The 19375-nt window shown below is 35.8% G+C and overlaps 1 protein-coding gene across 27 annotated transcripts in view; it reads right to left on the minus strand.

The window, feature by feature from the left end:
* The window catches only part of LOC126920325 (myosin heavy chain, muscle), a 41363-nt gene extending 22239 nt beyond the window's left edge, over positions 1-19124 (minus strand). For 5 of the 27 annotated variants that reach the window (XM_050730489.1, XM_050730476.1, XM_050730500.1 and 2 more), the window contains exons 1-11: positions 19046-19123; positions 15761-16183; positions 13810-13953; positions 12426-12582; positions 12075-12301; positions 11771-11834; positions 11235-11333; positions 10540-10643; positions 5661-5798; positions 4967-5236; positions 2091-2261 (exon numbers count right to left, since the gene is read on the minus strand). In XM_050730489.1, coding sequence (XP_050586446.1) covers positions 2091-2261; positions 4967-5236; positions 5661-5798; positions 10540-10643; positions 11235-11333; positions 11771-11834; positions 12075-12301; positions 12426-12582; positions 13810-13953; positions 15761-15967 — 1581 coding nt within the window. In that variant the 5' untranslated portion in view covers positions 15968-16183; positions 19046-19123. Of the gene's footprint in view, positions 1-328; positions 500-2090; positions 2262-4090; positions 4262-4966; positions 5237-5660; positions 5799-7540; positions 7645-9435; positions 9540-10539; positions 10644-11234; positions 11334-11770; positions 11835-12074; positions 12302-12425; positions 12583-13809; positions 13954-14011; positions 14156-15760; positions 16184-18597; positions 18933-19045 lie in introns of those variants that run through there. The other 22 variants (XM_050730478.1, XM_050730482.1, XM_050730497.1 and 19 more) reach the window with 13 other exon arrangements.
* Positions 19125-19375: the final 251 nt, after the last annotated feature.

Genomic DNA, 19375 nt, shown 5'->3' on the forward strand with positions numbered 1-19375 from the left:
GAAGAAGAACAAGGTAGATGTATCGAATACCTTTGTTTTCGGTGACAGCGAAAAAAAAATGGCAACAAAAGAAATATCCAATACTATGATAAGAATAGATAAGCGTGAACAAAATGCGAGCTGATCTATCATCAGAATATCGACGACCAATCAAACAGGTTCTAATCATATTTTTGGTCAAAAGCTCTCGACAAACATCGATGATCGTTTCCACCGATCAGGCCGTTGGCCGTTTCTTCAATTTCTCGTTTTCTCCGTCTGTTTGTCAGTTTGTTTTGCTTTGCTTTGCTGTTTTATTTTTATCTTTCTGAGAAAAGTGCGGGAATACCTTCTCTATCAGTTCGATACAAGCGGCCAAATCCATGCCGAAGTCAATAAACACCCATTCGATGCCTTCTTTCTTGTACTCCTCTTGTTCGAGTACGAACATATGATGATTGAAGAATTGTTGCAGTTTCTCGTTGGTGAAGTTGATGCAGAGCTGCTCAAAGCCGTTGAACTGTCGTGTCGTTGTTATAACGCAACGAGCGTAGTGCGTGACACAGCGTGGCGAATCAGGAAGGATCAAAGGTGATATAAGGAAGGGGAGAGAAACAGGCAGAAAGAGACCGAGAGAGAGAGAGAGAGAGAGAGAGAGAGAGAGAGAGAGAGAGAGAGAGCAGAAAACAAAGAGGAACAAAAGAACACAATCAGTAGAGTAAGACCAATCGTTTACGATTAATTTTGGGTGATTTATTTATTTTTGATCTTTGTAGCTTCTGATTATTTCCATACTGTAAAAATTCTTCTATGTTTTATGAATATACAATAAAGAAAGATGATTCGAAAATTACGCTTTCGACCGTTGAAATTACGAAATTACGAAAAGGTCATGGTAATCAAGAGAAAATAAGTATCGTAAAATAGTTGCAAACCAAACAGTCAGTCTTTTGAATCTTCGATGAATTTCCTCTTATTCGGATTCCTATGTATTATTGGATTAATATTAAATCAAGAAGCTGCAAAGACCGACAATAATGTATTTGTCGACGTATATTTAGTATACGTGTATTTCAAGCAGGAGCTACAATAAAAAGTAAGAAATCAACTCGCTTGATATTTTAGAAAACCATTGCGAAAATTGCACATGTTCTAAAGTTCTAAACTGTGGTGTTCACACAAATAAATAGAGAAATTTTAAACTCCTTGCATGAAAAGAGTATTCCTATTCGTACTAAGACGTGTGTGCTTAATTGCACGATTGCTTTACTGCGTTTATGTGAAAGTATAAAAATGTATAGAATAAAGATATGAAACAATGAAATATCGAAGTAAAGTGCTTGGGAGAATATCTGAACTGACAATAGGTAGAGGATAATGAAAATGTGAGCAACTAAGACATCTGGGAACCATGTGAAATGTGTATAATATATATATTATAAGATATATAAAGCTGTATCACAATTTTCCGGAAATAATTGTAATATCCTATAGGAATGGAAAATATGAAATCTTGTAAATCCATGTATGAAAATGAAAATGATCTAAATGTCATATGCAATAGGCTCGAATATGGATTTCAAAAGAAACTGTTGAGAAATTTCGAAACGGATATAAAAATGAAATGAAACGATCGTAGTAATAATTATTCTTCGATGCCTTGTAAATATATGTATAATATATAGTGTAATAAAAGTATACGATGGATACTATTCTAGTTTAAAAAGAGGACAAATTTGATTAATGATTCGTGATAAAGTTATAGGAGTTGGGTAAATGATAATAAACAGTGGTATAAGATGCCTAAGCGAGACGAAAAATTGCTTGCATTTCACTGGAACGCGAAACCACACGATTCAAAAAAGGACAATACAAAATGGAAAAAAGATCATAAATAACATTTGCGATCAACTCATGAAAACAGTGGACGATCACTATTGCAGTTTGCCGGTAATAAGCGTTAAGTTGTGCGTTTATTAAAGATCCAACTGGTCTTTATGTGTGGATCCTTAGGCTGCATTCTTTTTTTCTGTTTATATTTTATTGTTCTCTATGGCTGGATCCGTCGTTTGGTCCGTTGCCATTCGATCGATTCATTTGTCTTTTTGTACCTTCTCGATCAATTCAATACACGCGAGGAGATCCATGCCAAAGTCTATGAATTCCCACTGAATGCCCTCCTTCGTATACTCTTCTTGTTCGAGGACGAACATGTGGTGATTGAAGAACTGTTGAAGCTTCTCATTGGTGAAGTTGATGCAGAGCTGCTCGAAGCTGTTGAACTGTTCGAGCAACAATCAGGCATGCTTTTTCGTCAATATGTACTACACCTGTATCACTTTTTCTTTGTTTTTCTTTCTTTTCGAGTATATTTCATACACTAGAGGACACACACGTACATACTTTATCCTCATTTTTGGTAAATCTTGTCAATGACACGAGGACCGGTTATCAATCAACGTTTTTATAAGTCAATCGACAAATTTTTCAACGTTGCTTGCAAAAATTTCCGATATCGTTATACCTTTAATCTTGATCATTGTCTTTTCGTTTTGTTACATATGCGTTAAATATCATAGTTTATTGCGTGAAATTCTCCCCAATAATCGACAAGATACTTGTCGCAATATATCGTGAAAAATGTTAATTGTCGATTGTCTCATATGCGACCTATTATCGTATATCGATATAACAGGTATCGTAAACACTTTCTCTGAAGGATAAATTCTCCAGTTTATAGAAAATTATTCACAAATCGTGAATGTTGTTATTTACAAGTAAGATAGAAGTTTGTCTGATAAATTCAAATATGTGTATCTGTATTGGAAAAAATTCGTTGTTCAATCCATGGTTAAATAAAAAACTCGTTAAATCTAATAGCTTTAACGATAGAAAACCGATTCGCTTAGACGATGAAATATATTCGACGAAAGAAACTTGGTCACGTTTCGTGGAATTTGTTATTTTGCAAATATTTGAATTTATACAGAAAGGCTTTGTAAAACACTACTATACATGTATATTAGAGAAAAGCGTAATACTTGTTGTACTATCGTCTGGTACGTAGATATGTGTTTCAATACACATTCTTTGTAAACATCTCCATCTACATTTACACTTTCACCGAACTAATCGTCCAACATATTAGTCTACTTCCTATGCAACAATTGACAACAAACCACCACTTTCAGTCGTTTTTTCAGACGAATGCACCGTCCTGTTCCTCGATGGACAGTTGAACACGTATCGTATGTATTTTCAATAATAAGGTTAATACTAACTACAGTAACGTTAACGTTAATCGTCAATTACATTCTACGTAGTCCACTGTTGTGAAGTCCACTGTTTTTACCGTTTCGGAAGAAGAGAATACGATGCTCATCTTATGATGACCCATGTATCGACGACGATGTAGTACGTATGTATATAAGTAAATAGGAACCAAAGGGACAACCACGTTCTATGCATAAACACTCGTTTCAACGAAAAGTTTAGAAACTTTCTTTGAACGTGCGCTTTTTTCAAAAACGATAAGAGGAGATAAAAGTAAAGATTTCGATTATTCGACAAACGTAATAGAAGAAGAGATTTCAATGCAATACCAGAAAACCGTCTTTTTAAGATGCTATACATATAGAAGAATGGGAATACATATACGAAAATAAAGTCTACTCAAAGTAAGAAAGACAAAAAGGATCGGGTATAAATTCACAAATTCATTCGAGGGAACATTGTCAAATATCTCACACGTATAAAACAGGTTCCATGTTAAGGGCTATGAAAAAATAAGTTGGAGGAAACAAGTATTGAAATACGATCATAAACAAAATATGTTTGTAAACATTCAACGATTCATCTACACAAAAATATGCATACTCGATGCAAACTCCAATCGAGGATATAATATTCGTGTTTCGTAAACTGGATGACAAGTCCGAGTTAGGAATCTCTAACTAAGGTGAAGGGCGAATCTCCTAATGAGACAAACTATCGCATAGTGGAATATTTTGTCTAAACTAAATCAGGTGGAACGACATAACACAAAGGAAACAATCTACAAAAGACGTCGTAACGAAAATGGAAATTTATGAGTTTCACGCTCGGAGGCTACCTTCTCGATCAGCTCGATACAGGCAGCCAAGTCCATTCCGAAGTCAATGAATTGCCAGACGATACCCTCTTTCTTATACTCCTCTTGCTCAAGGACAAACATGTGATGATTGAAGAATTGTTGCAGTTTCTCATTGGTGAAGTTGATACACAGTTGCTCGAAACCATTATACTAAGAAATGAAATCAGACGTACGATTTTTGGGAATCAACAGAGACTTGAAAGCTAACGCAAACTAATGTTCGAATGATCCTGAAAAAGCATCTTGAGTTTTCCTTCCCTTTAAAAAGTAATATCTTTTGTTTGGTAAGTGTGTACAAATTCGTGTAGTACGATACTTTATCATTAAATATTTGTAGTTGTACTACCTATTGTAACTCTGATTTTTCAAATAATAATCGTGTTTTTCTAGCACGTTGTACAACGGGTAACCTGGCCGGTTAAATTTGTAAGTTACTCGTTGTCAACGTGTATTCACGATACGTTGCTAAAAATATAATATATAGAAGTAATCTGTTTGTGTTTCTTGTTTCTAGTATTACTTGTATGTTACATTGGCGATTTTTAAACGTAAGTAGAAAATTACCTTTCTCTACGATACAATCGTATCTATAGGTATGAACGGCTTTTCCATATTTTTGGTACGAGCATATGTCTATACATAAGTGTATTGTTATACATACGTATACGTACGTACATGTATTTCTATTTCAATTTGGAGTTTCTCAACTATCTTATTACAAATGGAATATCGTAACTGAGAAACAAGATCTAATAACCGTGGAATGATCTTGTTTGACAAAAAATCGCCAACGTGAAATATTTGTTCTTGATCGTGTATACATGTATTATAGGTGTGGTATTTAAGAAAACTTACGTCGAAGATTTCAAAACCGGCGATATCCAGTACACCGATGAAATGTTGCCTCTTTTGTTGCGTGTCCAGGGTTTCGTTACATTTTTTGACCAACCACTTAAACAGTCTGTCGAACATGGCCTTCGACATGGCACCCACCGAATATGCTACTTGATCCTTGTTACGACCTTGTGTTACGAACTCGTTACCGACCTTAATCCTTGGTTTCAACAAGTTCTTGTAAAGATCGGCACAGTCGCAACCAAGCAGTTTGGCGACACGTTCACCTTCCTGTCGGACGAAACAACATTTAGTTTGTGATTACGAGTAAAAGAAACAGTACAGAATATAATAGTACGTTATTAATCGCGTTAAACTTATCGAAATTATATCTGCATGGTATCGTGGAGTCTATCGTATTTAACATTCGTGATTGGCGTTATTGACTTTTTCTTTACGGCAAACTTTGATATTTCTATTTCTATTTCTATTTCTAATCCTATAAATCTAAATGAAATTGATGCAAAGTTCGATGTTTTCGTTTCTAATCCTAAAAATGAAAAGATCGACGAAAACTTCTATAGGCGAAACCTCGGTGAGGGAGTGGTACTACATCGAAGAGATAATTATCTAGACATTAATAAGTAGCCGATGCACTTTTGTGTCGAAATTAGTAGTAGGATAAATTAATTAGGATATTAAAAAGGATAAATACCTCGGTTCCGTCGGCTTCGGCTTGTTCTTCGCGACCTCTTTGCTTGAACTTCATACCACCCATGTGCATGACAGCAGCGGTGATCTTGTAAATGTCGTTCTTTTCTTCTTGAGTGAAGCCCAATACATCGAAAGCTTGCTATTATTGGAAAATAATAATTAAATACCATCGCACACGATGTCGTACCAGAAGTTACAAAATACGACAGAAGCTTTTACGATACTTTTCACTATGCATGTGTTTTGCATATGCAAATTTCCCGCAAAGATAGTATATGTATAATTAATAAAGCTAATAATTAATTAAAGCTCTTTACGGATAACAAATATATCTAACAAAATACTTCTGATACGATGACAAAATATTCACATTGGAAAAAATACAAGGTTATCGTTAATGGGATCACACAAGGATAATGGCAGATATAATAGCAGATATTTCTTTCAAAGAGACTACCGAAATCAAATTCCGTAACAGAAATTCTTGAAAAATCCTTCGATAGTCCCTTCGTACAATAATATTTTCGTGCCGTAAGCCAGATTTTTGCTGCAAAGCCGATGAAAATTTAGCCATAAAAACTAAGCTGATTTACGTCGAAAAAATGAAAAAGCGAAAGCAGAGCTTGTATTATATAGTCATTTTTTTTATCGAAGCTTGCTCTTTCGTTAAAAAAGCCCGATTAAAAAAAAATATATATATATATATATATATTGAAGAAAAATCATATCGGATAAAAATTCGAGAAAATCGATGTAAAAAGAGAAAATCTAGATGATAGACGAGAGAGAAAATGGTGGAAGAAATTGGCTAAGGAGAATCGATGCGTATTCCTTTCAATTTCCATCGCTTAGTTTACAAAGTCGCGAATCGACTCTCTCGTCGAACGAAAAAGTATGGATCGACGCTCGATTCTCTGATAAACATTTTTTGGAGAAAATTTCTGAAGAGATTCGATTCATTCGGATTCGCTATATTCGTTACCCATTCCGACTTCGGCTTTATTCCGTGACTGAAGCTGCAAACGAACGTTGCTCTGAGGCACTCCGTGTCACCGACATTTCTCCAACCGTCGAGAATTTCCATCTCGAGGCCGTCTCAATTGTTAGGAAACACCAAGAACAAGGCAAATGGTGGATTTGTTAAATCTATCAGGGTTACAACCGAATAAACTACTAAAGAAATTCTCTTTTATCGACGTAACGATATTTGGAAGGACAGTTTAAATACAACTGATACGCAGTAGATATTCGCGTTTCCGCAAAACCTAGACGATATTTTGTCGAAATAGTTTAAAATATCGCCTCGAAAGAGTTAGGGGAGAGGAGACAGACGATCGATTTCGATAGTAATATTTCGCACGTATATACAATGTACATACATACGTACGTACGTCCGGGTTCAAAATTAGATTTATAAACTCTTAGAGAATAGGTAGAAGGCAATTGGATAGTCCGGGATCAATTCTTATATACATGGAATCTCAATTGCGAATAGTAACGAAAAGTTCTAGCTTATCTTTCCTTTTTTCTCCATGTTTTAAAATTATAACTTAAAAATTGAAATTTTACCGATTTTTCGCTCGAAATATCGAAATGTTAAACATCTATGAAAAGATAAAAAGCGCATTAACGCGAATATTATGTTTGACAAGGCATGGAATCTGAAAAATTGCGATAATCTTTTGAAATTTCATAGATTTCGTTCGAATCAAATGAATCGTTTATTCGTTACTATTTATCCATTTTATAGATATGAAAAAGAGAAAGATTTAAAAAGAAGGTATATACTACACATGGAAATGTAAAAGACTGTACACGGAAGTACACAGAGTAAAGGTAGAGAAAAGTATGGATTCACGAATACATTTTTCCGGGACTTACGTCCGTCAAAGTACATTCTTCACCGTCGTCGACGTTGGGGATTGTGATTTTTCCTTGAGACACGTTGACATAGTCGTATATGTTGTTGGATAAAAGACACATGTCTGCGAAGCAGTTTGAAAACAAATAAATCATGATATAATTGGTCTTTGGTTTGAAATTATTCGACGTTCGTAAATCCTAAATGATTCGAAAAATCTTTCAATTTGATCTCCTCTAACGATTAGAAAGATTAGAGTTTTGTATTGGACGCTATTCTCGTTCGATGATTGAATAATTTCTTAGATAATTTCTTCTCGATAGATTAAGGAAGAATTGGTTGAACAACGAAGACCCCGGTTGCTATCTCTGGTAGTTGTTTCGGGTTTTGTTGCGGATGTGCGAAAAAGTGTTGGCGCAATAAGAAAGAAAGATGCTGATCGGGGAGCGGGTGGACCCTGGGGGCTGGTTTTCTCTTTACTTCGAGCGGAAATGTTTCGAATGAAAGTATTCCTCCCCCAATCTCCCCGCACCCCGATTGCGGCGGCAGGAAGCTTTCGCAGGCGGGGCGCGAGGGGGTGATAAAAACCTCGGCCCAACTTTTCCATCACCTTGCCTCGTTTATTACTACGACTTTCAATTCGAAAAAAGCATTCCTCTTTCGCGATTCGAAAAGTTCGAACAATAACATTTTGGCAAAGCGATTCGAAAAGTTCGCCAAGATCTTTTAGACACCGTGGGGTTGGACTTACGTCCGTCTCTTCCATGTCCGCGGCGTCGTTGACTCCCGGAATTCTGGTCTTACCCTGGCTAATGTACCAATAGTCCCCGATCCGGTTGCTCAGCAGGGTTAATTCTGCATTATTTTGTACAATTTTCAAGCTGCCTGCTTTACGAGCGCGTTGTATCCTTGACACTACTGCTTGCAATCGCTCTCGATTGTGCAATTTCTCTTTTTAATCTTTCAAAGCTATACATTTTTTTCTACCATTTAATTGTTACTGTACGATTTCACTAGCAAAATATCATGAGCAATTGCAAGATGCGCATGAGAGAGAGACAGAGAAAGAGAGAGAGAGAGAGGATAGAAAAAGAATGAAAACATGTGCCAAATGATTTGCGATAGGCTGAAAGAAGAAGAGCAATAGAGAGAAGAAAGAAGAAACAAAAATATAGGAACAACGATAAAAAGAGAGAGAGAGAGAGAGAGACAGAGAAAGAAAGAGAAAAACAGAACAGACATAGAAATAAGAGAATTAAAAGCAAAAACGATATTCTTCTGTTGTTGCCGTTCTTGCCGGTAATATTATTATGTATGCTGTTAAAAAGAATATGAATTAGTTACATTTTAATAAGAAATGATGAGCTGAAAGAAACAGACAGAGAAAGAGATAGAGACAGAAAGAGAGGAAGAATATACGACAAACAGTGATAAATCTCATCACATATACTAAATTATTACGGAAACCAAAGACGATAACACGAAGCTTGATGAGTTGTTTCGCTTCTGTAGAAAAAATAGATTGCTAGTAAGGTAGTATATAAAGTAGTACATATAGGGAGGAATTTAGTGGCAATTTTCGAGATGAAACTATTCACGTTTTAGCTATAAAATACCTACTAATAAAATTTTTTAAGCATTAGTTCTCTTCTTTAGATTATTCTTTGAATTTAGAAAAAGAGAAAAAAATAGGAAGGACACAAAATATCATAAAACCTGTACCTGTATGTTTTAGATAATTATCAAAGCAAAAACCTATTTTGTCTCTTAAAAAAATTAAAAGTTAATTTTAAGTTCAATCGATAGTTGCAAATGTCCAATGTCTATGTCTGTTTCATAGCTTTATATAACGTGAACTTTTCGATCTCGAACATCGCGGAGAAGAGTGCTTGACCGGTCAAAGGGAAGCACTTACATCGGTGATTAATAGTTCCTCGCCATCATCGAGGCCAGGAATAGTCGTCTTCCCTTGTGAGACAAAGTAGTAGTCATGGATGTTGTTGGACAGCAGCAACATTTCTATAGGTGACCAAAAAAGAACAGAAACAAACATGCAGGTATTAACTACAAGTGAGGGTGCCATGTTTCCTGGTGGCTTTCCTTCGAAATGCATCTACAAGGGCTGGTTTATACATAAACTTGTATCGAAAGAGAACGATTTTGTCAAAAAAATAATCGCCCAGTAAGTCGTCTGGAATTGTTAACTCGAACAACTTGCCCTATAGCAGTTGTTTCGGGGAGCTTATTTCCTAAATTGTCTCTCCGTATATACAGACGTTCACGTAGTATGTATATGTTATTTATATACATACATGTACACTATATTTCACGCGTAACAAGTACTTATGAGGAGAAGTTTACGAAAACGGAACAATTTTCAATGATACATAGCTTTCGTTCTATTTCCGTTTTTACGGTCAATCAGGACAATTTAGGAGATCTCGATTCTAATATTAATTTTCATTAATAAGTAATCACAAGAGTAAGAGTAGCGTGCGGCATATTTCTTTGAAATACCGCATAATGTTTTCGTTTAGCACGACTCCTTTTCAACTTTTCTCCGTTGACATTGCAACTACAGATTTCGGCGAGTCCTGTACTTTAAAAGGACGTTATCGAAAATAACTCAAGGATTACTAACTGAGAGAAATACAAAGGTTGCGATCGACGATGATTTCATACGCGATCGAATGGGTGAGTACGATCGAACAATTGTAATGGGATGGGTATAGATCGAATAAGAGAGATATACGCCACCTTAGTATTTCTCTTTTTCAGAAGATATATAGGAGACGTTACAATAAGTCGCATTATCCATCCTAGTACTACAAACAGCGAACAGTCAAAGAAACTCAAGAGAAAGGGCTGTTCGGGAAAAGAAAATCGAAACAGAAATAACAACAACAGAAGCCTTAAAGAATATTGGCATCTAGTGTAGCAAATAGGTAGGAGAAAAGGTAGCAAGGGAGACAGAAAGTGAAAGATGCCTATAGCCCTGGCATAATTGTCAGGTTCTTACGTCGGTCAAAGTACACTCCTCGCCGTCGTCGACATTTGGAATCGTAGTCTTGCCTTGAGAGACGAAGTAGTACTCGTGGATGTCATTCGAGAGGCAGCACATGTCTATATAGAACGAGGATCAAAGAAGTAAAAAAATCTGACAGAATGAAAAAAGTAGATCCAGGATAGTTGGTATACCGTTGGTTCAACCGACTATATATCAAATACTTTCGATTCCGAGACAGTTTCTGCTACAACCTGACGCTTTCTCTAGTTTCGAGTTTCTAGTTTAAAAACTAGAGTTTTTCTTTCTATCGGGAAATAAGGGCAGGAGAGAATAGGACAGTCTCTGAAACGATTTTTATCTGTGAACGACATTAAAGATATATCGCTAGTATAAAATTCCGTAAATCGTTTCGCTTGGTCTTCGTTGGAAGTTTTCAAATTTTCCTATCTCGTATTTGTCCAATTTTATTTATCGGACTATCACCCTAATATGCATATGCTCACACGCACAAAATATATAATCTGAATAAAAGTTTCCGAAATAAGATCGACGATGACCGTCTTTCGTCCTAAAAACGATCTTCGATGCACCAAGTGAGTCGCTGTATTAAAAAGTCTCATCTGTTACTAAATATATCAATAGAATAACGTACAATAATATGTTTCTGTATATTTATAATCTTTTGATTATGGACTGAATAATCTTACCCTTCAAACCGGGGACCGAGCCTGACATCATTTGGTAGAAAATGTGATAAGAACGTTCAAGAGCCTGCTGAGAGATGACACGAGCTTTCTCCAATAGATCTGTACACAGAAAAATAGATTTATTTGTAATTATAGAAGATGAAGAATTGCTTTTACGGAAGTTTAAACGCGTTGATAATTACGTTTGTAATTGCGTTTGTAATTGCGTTTGTAATTGCGTCTGTAATTGCGTTTGTCATTCGAAAATATCGTTCGTGGTGCAATCGTCTCTGTATGGTATGCATGATGCAAATTGCGATAAGATAAAACCAAACGTACGTGCAACGATTATATTACTTAAAAAAAGCAATAATGGATCGAAGCCAGCTACGTTTCTATTAAAATTAAACTATTTATACATACTTATATGTATAGATTTATTACAAAAAAGATCGATCGGACTCTCTAGCTCGAGATTCTATCCTATTTATCGTGCGAAAAAGCCCGATAGCAATTGACGTATGTACATATATGGAAAATTTCAAATAAAAACTTACAGGTCTCGATATCGGCACCAGCCAATTTTCCAGTGGGGCCAAAGTGAATACGGATGAATTTACCCTATTCGATAATAGGAAAGCTTTTTTTAAATTTGTCTTTAAACAAAAATAATAGATATAACGTTATTCAACTTATTAGTCGAGCCTTATACATCGTTATATGTCTTTTTTATACGATTAATTGCGATTAAACGCAAATGTAAAAATTGAAAATTTATATATCGCTTCTAATAATTTGTTAATAATTCGAATATCATTGTTGTGTCTGATATTGAAAGGAAAAATATAAAGAGAGACTTACGAAACGCGAGGAGTTGTCATTACGGACGGTTTTAGCATTACCGAACGCTTCCAAGACAGGATTGGTTTGCACCACCTGATCTTCCAGGGAACCTTTCTTCTGGGAGGTATCGTCGGATTTCTTAGTCGAGGCACCGACAGTGGCGAAATACGCGATTACTTTCTTCGTGTTCTCAGTTTTTCCGGCACCAGATTCGCCGGTAATCAACATGGATTGATTTTCACTGTCTGTGAAGTGAAACGAATTACAGTTACACGGATGAAATTTTTTAACACCATTTTTTAGCGCTTATTTCGGCATACTTCGAGACCCCACCAGTAGCGATGGCGCAACAGTTCGAGTAATACTCACTGGTAAGCATATTGACATATGCTCCATCAGAAATGGCAAAAATATGCGGTGGCACTTCGTTACGTCTTTTGCCTCGATAAAGTTTGGCGCATCTATGAGTATATACGGGAAATCTTTTGTAGGGATTGATAGCTACACAGAAGAGGCCAGAGTACGTCTGAAAATAACAATCGAACATTGTACGAAAATAGGTTTCATCCGTTCGAATTTGATAAATCGTTAGAAAACAACGTTTTTCATATAATAAAATATAATAAAGAAAATCTGTTTATCGACCATTTCCTTTAGTCAAAATTTCTTTCACAATTTTAAATCACACAGGGCTTTGTAAGAAACAGCATCCAAGTTGTATAAACTCGGTCTATTCGCACCATAAACCGAGCAAAAGTCGTATTTTATATAACTTAGAAATCGGTGTTGATTCTTTACGCATACATACACATATGCGTCCATCGATATATGTATTCGTATATGCAAGTAAAGCTACACTACATTTTTAAATAAATATCGCGCTTTAACCAGTTTTATACTTTACTTTTGTTAGTTTTAAAATTCACAACTACATTCAGAACAACCTTATATGTATATTTAAAAAAAATATTTAACAACACTGATTTTAACAACACGATCATCGATATACTTGTTAATAAAGAAGAATTTTGTTTTAGAATAAAACCTCGAATGAGATTTTTATTCCATCTATAAGTAACTCGTTTAGAGACGAGAACTTTGTCGCATATGTATATATATTTATATAGGTACACGTTTGTTTTATTATCTCTGGATATAAAGGAAACAATTTGCATAAAGAACGATCATAAAGAAGACTCGATAAATTCGATTGGCCACTTTTTAGCAATTTTCTTGAAAACAAAGAAGGAAGCAGCAATGCGTCGCTACACGTATAAGTGTTTTATCAGACGACGTTTGTCAAACGATGCTGCGTATGACGAAGGTGATCATGCATTTGGAAGAAAGTACAATACTCGGAAATTCGAAGGTTCGTGCGTATTCCCAGCATGATGGATAACCAAACGAATTGGAAAACATCAATGTGTTTTTAGTGTGACATTTTAGTCCGTCGAAATACCTGTAACCGATGTCTTCAGCTTCTGACATGCAGTTTCATCCGAATCATAGTTCGGGGTAAAGTTCTCTAAGAAGATAAAAAAGAGGAAGAGCTCGGAGGAAAAACGTGGTGGCACGTCCAGGTGCTTTATCCAACGTTTTCGATGTTCGAGCAACAAATGTTTCCATTTACGGAAAGCGAAGGAAGGCAAAAATGAAGAAACCAAAAAAAAAAAAAAAGAAAAAAAAGAAAATGTAGATACGATGCCACGAAAAACAGCAAAGGGGAATCTCTCCGAGGATGAAATAATCTTACGTAGATGAGTTTGGCGTAATAACGTTGTTTCAAATTGTGGAGAACCGAAGCATCGTTGAGGTAAGTTAAATTTGACATATCCTCGGCTTTTTCATATTTCGGTGGATTTACTTGCTGCAGCTGGTCCTTTTTGAAGTCCTTGCTCTAATTTAACGAGAAAAAAGATATTTCGATTAGCGAAAGTAGAAGAAATTGAACTTACGTAAATTAAGTTGCTGTAGTAACGTTGTTTCAAATTGTGTAACACGGACGCCTCGTTCAGAAACGTCAAATCAGCCATATCCTCGGATTTCTCGTATTTCGGCGGATTCACTTGTGCCAGTTGGTCCTTGCGGAATTGTTTCGTCTGTACGGGCATTCCTTTTTTGTGTAAATATTTCATTCTAATCTGCTTTATTGTACGATTCGACCGTTTAAAACTTATCACGGCTATTCGACGATATCGTCATGTTATTTGGAAAATGTTTCGTTGCAAATGTTTCAATTAATTAATCGCACAAAACGGTAATACTTGGCATTTCATTATTTTAATTACGAAACTCTATTTTAATGAATTATTATAACTATGTAATTAAACGATAAACCGATATTTCTTCGATAAAATTGTTTTTAAATTTTTGTATCTTGTATCTTTTCTACAAGAAAATAAAAGAGAAAAAAGAGCAGTATTTTTATCACGAATAACTATTATTAAGAATTATGAGAATATTATTACGAAATAACTGGTAATTTGCTCGCATTAATGACCGATATGCCGAATATTTTTGTAAAAGCAAACAATTGGTAATTAGTTTACATGAAATTTTTCTCGAATCGACTCGTGTTTAATCGAATAAATCATTTTAAACGAACGTTAGATTAAAATATTTCACATCGGTTTCAAGATATATAAATGTATTTTTAGTTACTGTTTTAATATATCGAGAATCCAATTTGAGTAAAGGTTTCATATATCCCCTGATTCTATCTCTTTCGATAAATATATTAATACCTCTCTCTCTCTCTCTCTCTCTCTCTCTCTCTCTCTCTCTCTCTCTCTCTCTCTTTCTTTCGTTTTCGATGCTCTAAAAATATGTCGACCCGCGTTTCGTGAAGTGACGTTTCAATTTATTATTACCAATGGTAGCGAGGATGCTAACAATAGCATTTCAGCATTGGTTGACGAAGAGAAGGTAGGGTTTGCTGAACCATTATGTAATCCAACATGTAGAAGCAAGGCATTTTGTACATCACTGTGTCCCGAGCCGAACAAAAATAACCGCTACCGCCGAAATCACGGAGAACACAACTAAAAAATCTAAGAGAGAGAGAGAGAGAGAGAGAGAAAGAGAGAGAGAGAGAAACCATATATATATACATATATAGGTACATATATGATATGAATATAGTACACTACTCCCTATATATAGCGAGCTTGAAAACTTCCGGTAGTAATCTCGATTCGTGATAAATTGCTAAAATTTTACATCTATGTATACGTTTCCCGATACGTCTGCCTTGATTTATAAAGGTTTTGATTTTAATAAATTTGGATATCGGAACGTTAAATGATAGTAAACGTTTAACAGCTACCGAGCGGTTTTTACCTCTGCCAAAAATAGCGTTTCGACGGAGTCTGATACGATGAACCTCTACTATTTTGGTTTCTTTTTACACGTAGGAAGCATTGGCTTCTACCCTGCCATACATACTACAACACTATCCAATTTAGGCGATAGAGGAAAAGACACGAAACAAGAAAATATTTACTTTGTTCTTCCTTTCCCACATGGCAATTCGCGAATCGTTGTTTCACGAAATTAAAAATGTTTTAACAAGTTCGTAATAAAAAACGTATCGACTACTGTATCGAACTTGCAGAGGAATTGGATATTTTCTGTTGGATCAATTTAAAGCGAAGAAAGGTGAAAAATATGAGAGATGTAAAACTAAAAGGTGAAAGGTAAATTACCTCGCCGCCAGGTAACGCGACGGAAACGATATCACCCTTGGTTGCTTTGATTTCACCAAGAACATAGCCTTCCTTCTCATCCGGCACCCAGCACGCCTTTTTCGCATCGTATGGTTTCGTCTGGTCGATTCTCTTCTGCTCGAGGGAGACAAAGAGGTACGGGGTTGGATCAGGATCCTCTCCTTCTTGTGGCTTCGGCTTCGGCATCTTCGATTATTTCCTTTCTATTTGGATAATTTACTTCTCTACTTCTATCCTCCTCTCGCTCCCAGGAAGGTCTACGTGCCTTTTACGTCGTTGTTTTCCCACGTATCGCACGGTGGGAAGAAACTTCCTAGTTACTTCGTTTCTTCGCTCTTATTCTCGATCCTCGGAGAATTCGGCGGCGGACGGACTACTTCTGGCGGCACGATCTGGGCGGCCCTATTTTACAAACAATCAGTCCCGTCAGTTATTATTAATTTACTTCCACGAGGACCTCTTCGTCTTTCTTGTGAATTTTTATCTACAGACGCAAAATATGATACGCGATACACGGAACACAGTACACAATACACAATACACGATACACGATATACGATACACCATACATCATACACGACACATCGATATTGTCAGTAATTACTTTATTACAGTAAATGCTAATAGCTTTTTATTCTTTACTCTCTCCATTTTCTATTCTTTTTAGTTTGACTTTTCACGCGAAATTATGTTTGCAATAAAAACCATCTACCAAGTGGAAATTTTCCGAAAATTTTTATATAGAAATATAGAAATATAAAAGATTTATTTATCAGAATGTAGATAACAATTTCGAAATATGTAAATATTTTTTCTCGTTTGGCAGTCTTATGAAAATTTCATTTTGCTAGTATTATTCTTTCGAATGATAGATAAATCGATTCTTTACACTTTATACAATATTATTTGCAGGTCTGAAAGTTTTTTCTTTTTTTTTGGATTATTACAGTAAGACTGAAATATAAAATAATAACGAAGAAATTTAAAGATACTGCCGCTTAACATAAATAGCTCGTACAATTCGATAGAGAAAACATTTGACAGTATGGTTGATCGATGCTCGTATGAATTATATTCGAAGCCACACACATACGCACATTCCCCTCTTATATGATCGATTAGTATTATTAGTATTATTAGATTAATTGAGATATATATATATGATTAATAACACGTAAATTACTGTACGTTTTATTTAAATCGAAAATAGGTGCTATCATTGTATTATTATTATTGTTGTTGTTGTTATTGTTGTTATTATTGTTATTGTTATTATTATTTATTAATATTGCTAATTATTATTCGTATGAAAAATTTTTAACGGCTAAAAAACGTTGCAATTATAGGCAGGTTGCGTAACGATATTGTTCTTCGGTAGTCGAAGGAAAGTCACGCAATAACGTAACGTTAAAAGGAAAGAAAAAGGGAGACTCCTGTACACATACACATATATATTTCAATTTTCAAATTAATTTTCTAATATGTAGTATGTATATACGTTTTTCCACTTTTTCATAATCATCTTGTTGCATAAGTTTTTACTTGAAAAGTAGGCAAGCGAAATAAACAGGTAGATGAAGAGAACGCAGAAATTTGGATGTGACCGATCGTACGAAATATATCCGCATGTAGAAAAGAAGGACGGCAGAATCACGAAAATCAAACTAAAAGAGAAATAATTACATAACAAAATGTATTAGGTATTGGAAATAACTCGAGCGAAAGAAGGAAATTAAAAATAAATTCCGTTGGAGACAATTGTTTCCAGTTTCGAAATCAAAGAAATTTTGAGAAAGTCACAATTTGCATTATGTAGAAAATATTGAAATCGAATAAACGGATGAAAGAATGTTGTTGGTTAAAAATTGAGAATCGGTTGAGCCGTTGAAACAAGACACCAGGTTTCGACCCCGTCCAAAAAAAGTAACATGCTTCTAGAGCTGCATAACGGAAATAAGATGGCAGGCGCGCTACATCTTGTTCTCGATTACAGATCACGTGTTTTCAATTTCACGCACGTTCGAAAGCTACGGATTTCTCTCTGATTGGATACGGTATGAAAAATCTAAATATCGTGAGAAAGGAATTTTTCCCTAAAGTAAAGTAAAGAAAGTGTCTCGCATAAAATGCGATGTCAGAGATAGAGAATGAGAAATTTTTCAAAATGTCGGAGAAGAAGGAAAACCAAGTCTTGAGATGCAAACTTATTCCTTGAAATTTCTTGTAACTTGAAATTTGTACACATTGCGTCGCACTATTCAGCCTATAAAAGGCGCGCTGGCTGGTCAAAGAAGAGGAAAATCAAAGAACGCCTCGTATTGTATGGGATGGTACGTATCTCTGGATGAGAAAATTGCATTGCATTGCCTTCAGGATCCTTTCGTTAGAATACACCGTAATGTCGCACTGTTCCCCGGATATTCATCACCAATGACGTCACCGATGACCGTTCAAACTCGCGAAACCGGAAAAGTACCACTGTGTATTGCGCTCACGGATACGTGTATTACAAACGAGGAAAAATCGCGAAGAGAAAGCGAAAAATTTGAAGAAGACGGAAAAAGATCACTGTCCTTTTATGTTTCATTTGTCACCAAAAGAAGGACCACACACAAAATTGTCCCTCTCTTGAAACGATATCAGTTCCTCGGTAATAAAATAAGGACTACACCTCAAGATTAACGTCGATCACACGTTCGAGACTTAAGCTCGAATATCACTAGCGAGATCTAAACTGTATCCACGGTTATTTCCCCCTTTCCACTACTAAGAGAAAAAGTAATTACTAAACGATGAATCACACTTTCCTTTTTTACCTAAAAAATCCTTCGCGAAAAAGGGTGGTTTGCAAGACTGTGGACTATAAGATCACTAGACACTGCGGGTCAGACTAGGTTGCATATTAACGAGTCCTGGCGAAATCCCCTAGGCTTCTCTCACAATCACGAGTTCGTTATACTTTTTGTTTCCTTCTTTTCTTTCCTTTCCTTTCCTTTCCTTCTCTTTCTTTTCTTTTCTTTTCTTTTCTTTTCTTTTCTTTTCCTTTATTTTCTTTTCTTTTCTTTTCTTTTCTTTTTCTTCAGATTGGAATTGATCTCGTTTCTTTAAAGTTCTTCTATTCGTCTTTACGATTTCTATACGTCTCCCTTTTCGCTTTCCTTTTCCATTTGCCGTTCCAAGTATCGAGCGTTAATGTTGTGTGTCGTGTAATCAAAAAGAGAAAAAAATCTAACAATCGGACGAACACCGACGTTTTGCACTTACGTTAGAGAGCCGTTCTGTCGGGGAAACGAGCGGGGGCTCCCAATATAAGCGCGTGCAACGTGATCCTAGAATATAACGAGCTCGACGATTGGTCGGTCCTCTTGACCAATAAGAAACCGCGTTAGTTCCGGGGCCAATCTACCTTTTTAGGCGGAGATGATACCAAAAGTGTGACAAGGGGTGGCCACGGAAAGCTACAATCGCCTCGATCGGCCGAGTGAGATGAAAATAGATGTCGAAACGAGACAGGGAATTACCTTCAGCGGGCTGATTTTCTGGCATGTCCATTTTTTTCCTCTCTCCTGTGCTTCAACCCTATCTTACTCTGTT

The sequence above is a fragment of the Bombus affinis genome, chromosome 9 (genome assembly GCF_024516045.1).
Source record: "Bombus affinis isolate iyBomAffi1 chromosome 9, iyBomAffi1.2, whole genome shotgun sequence".
NCBI classification, from domain to species: domain Eukaryota; kingdom Metazoa; phylum Arthropoda; class Insecta; order Hymenoptera; family Apidae; genus Bombus; species Bombus affinis.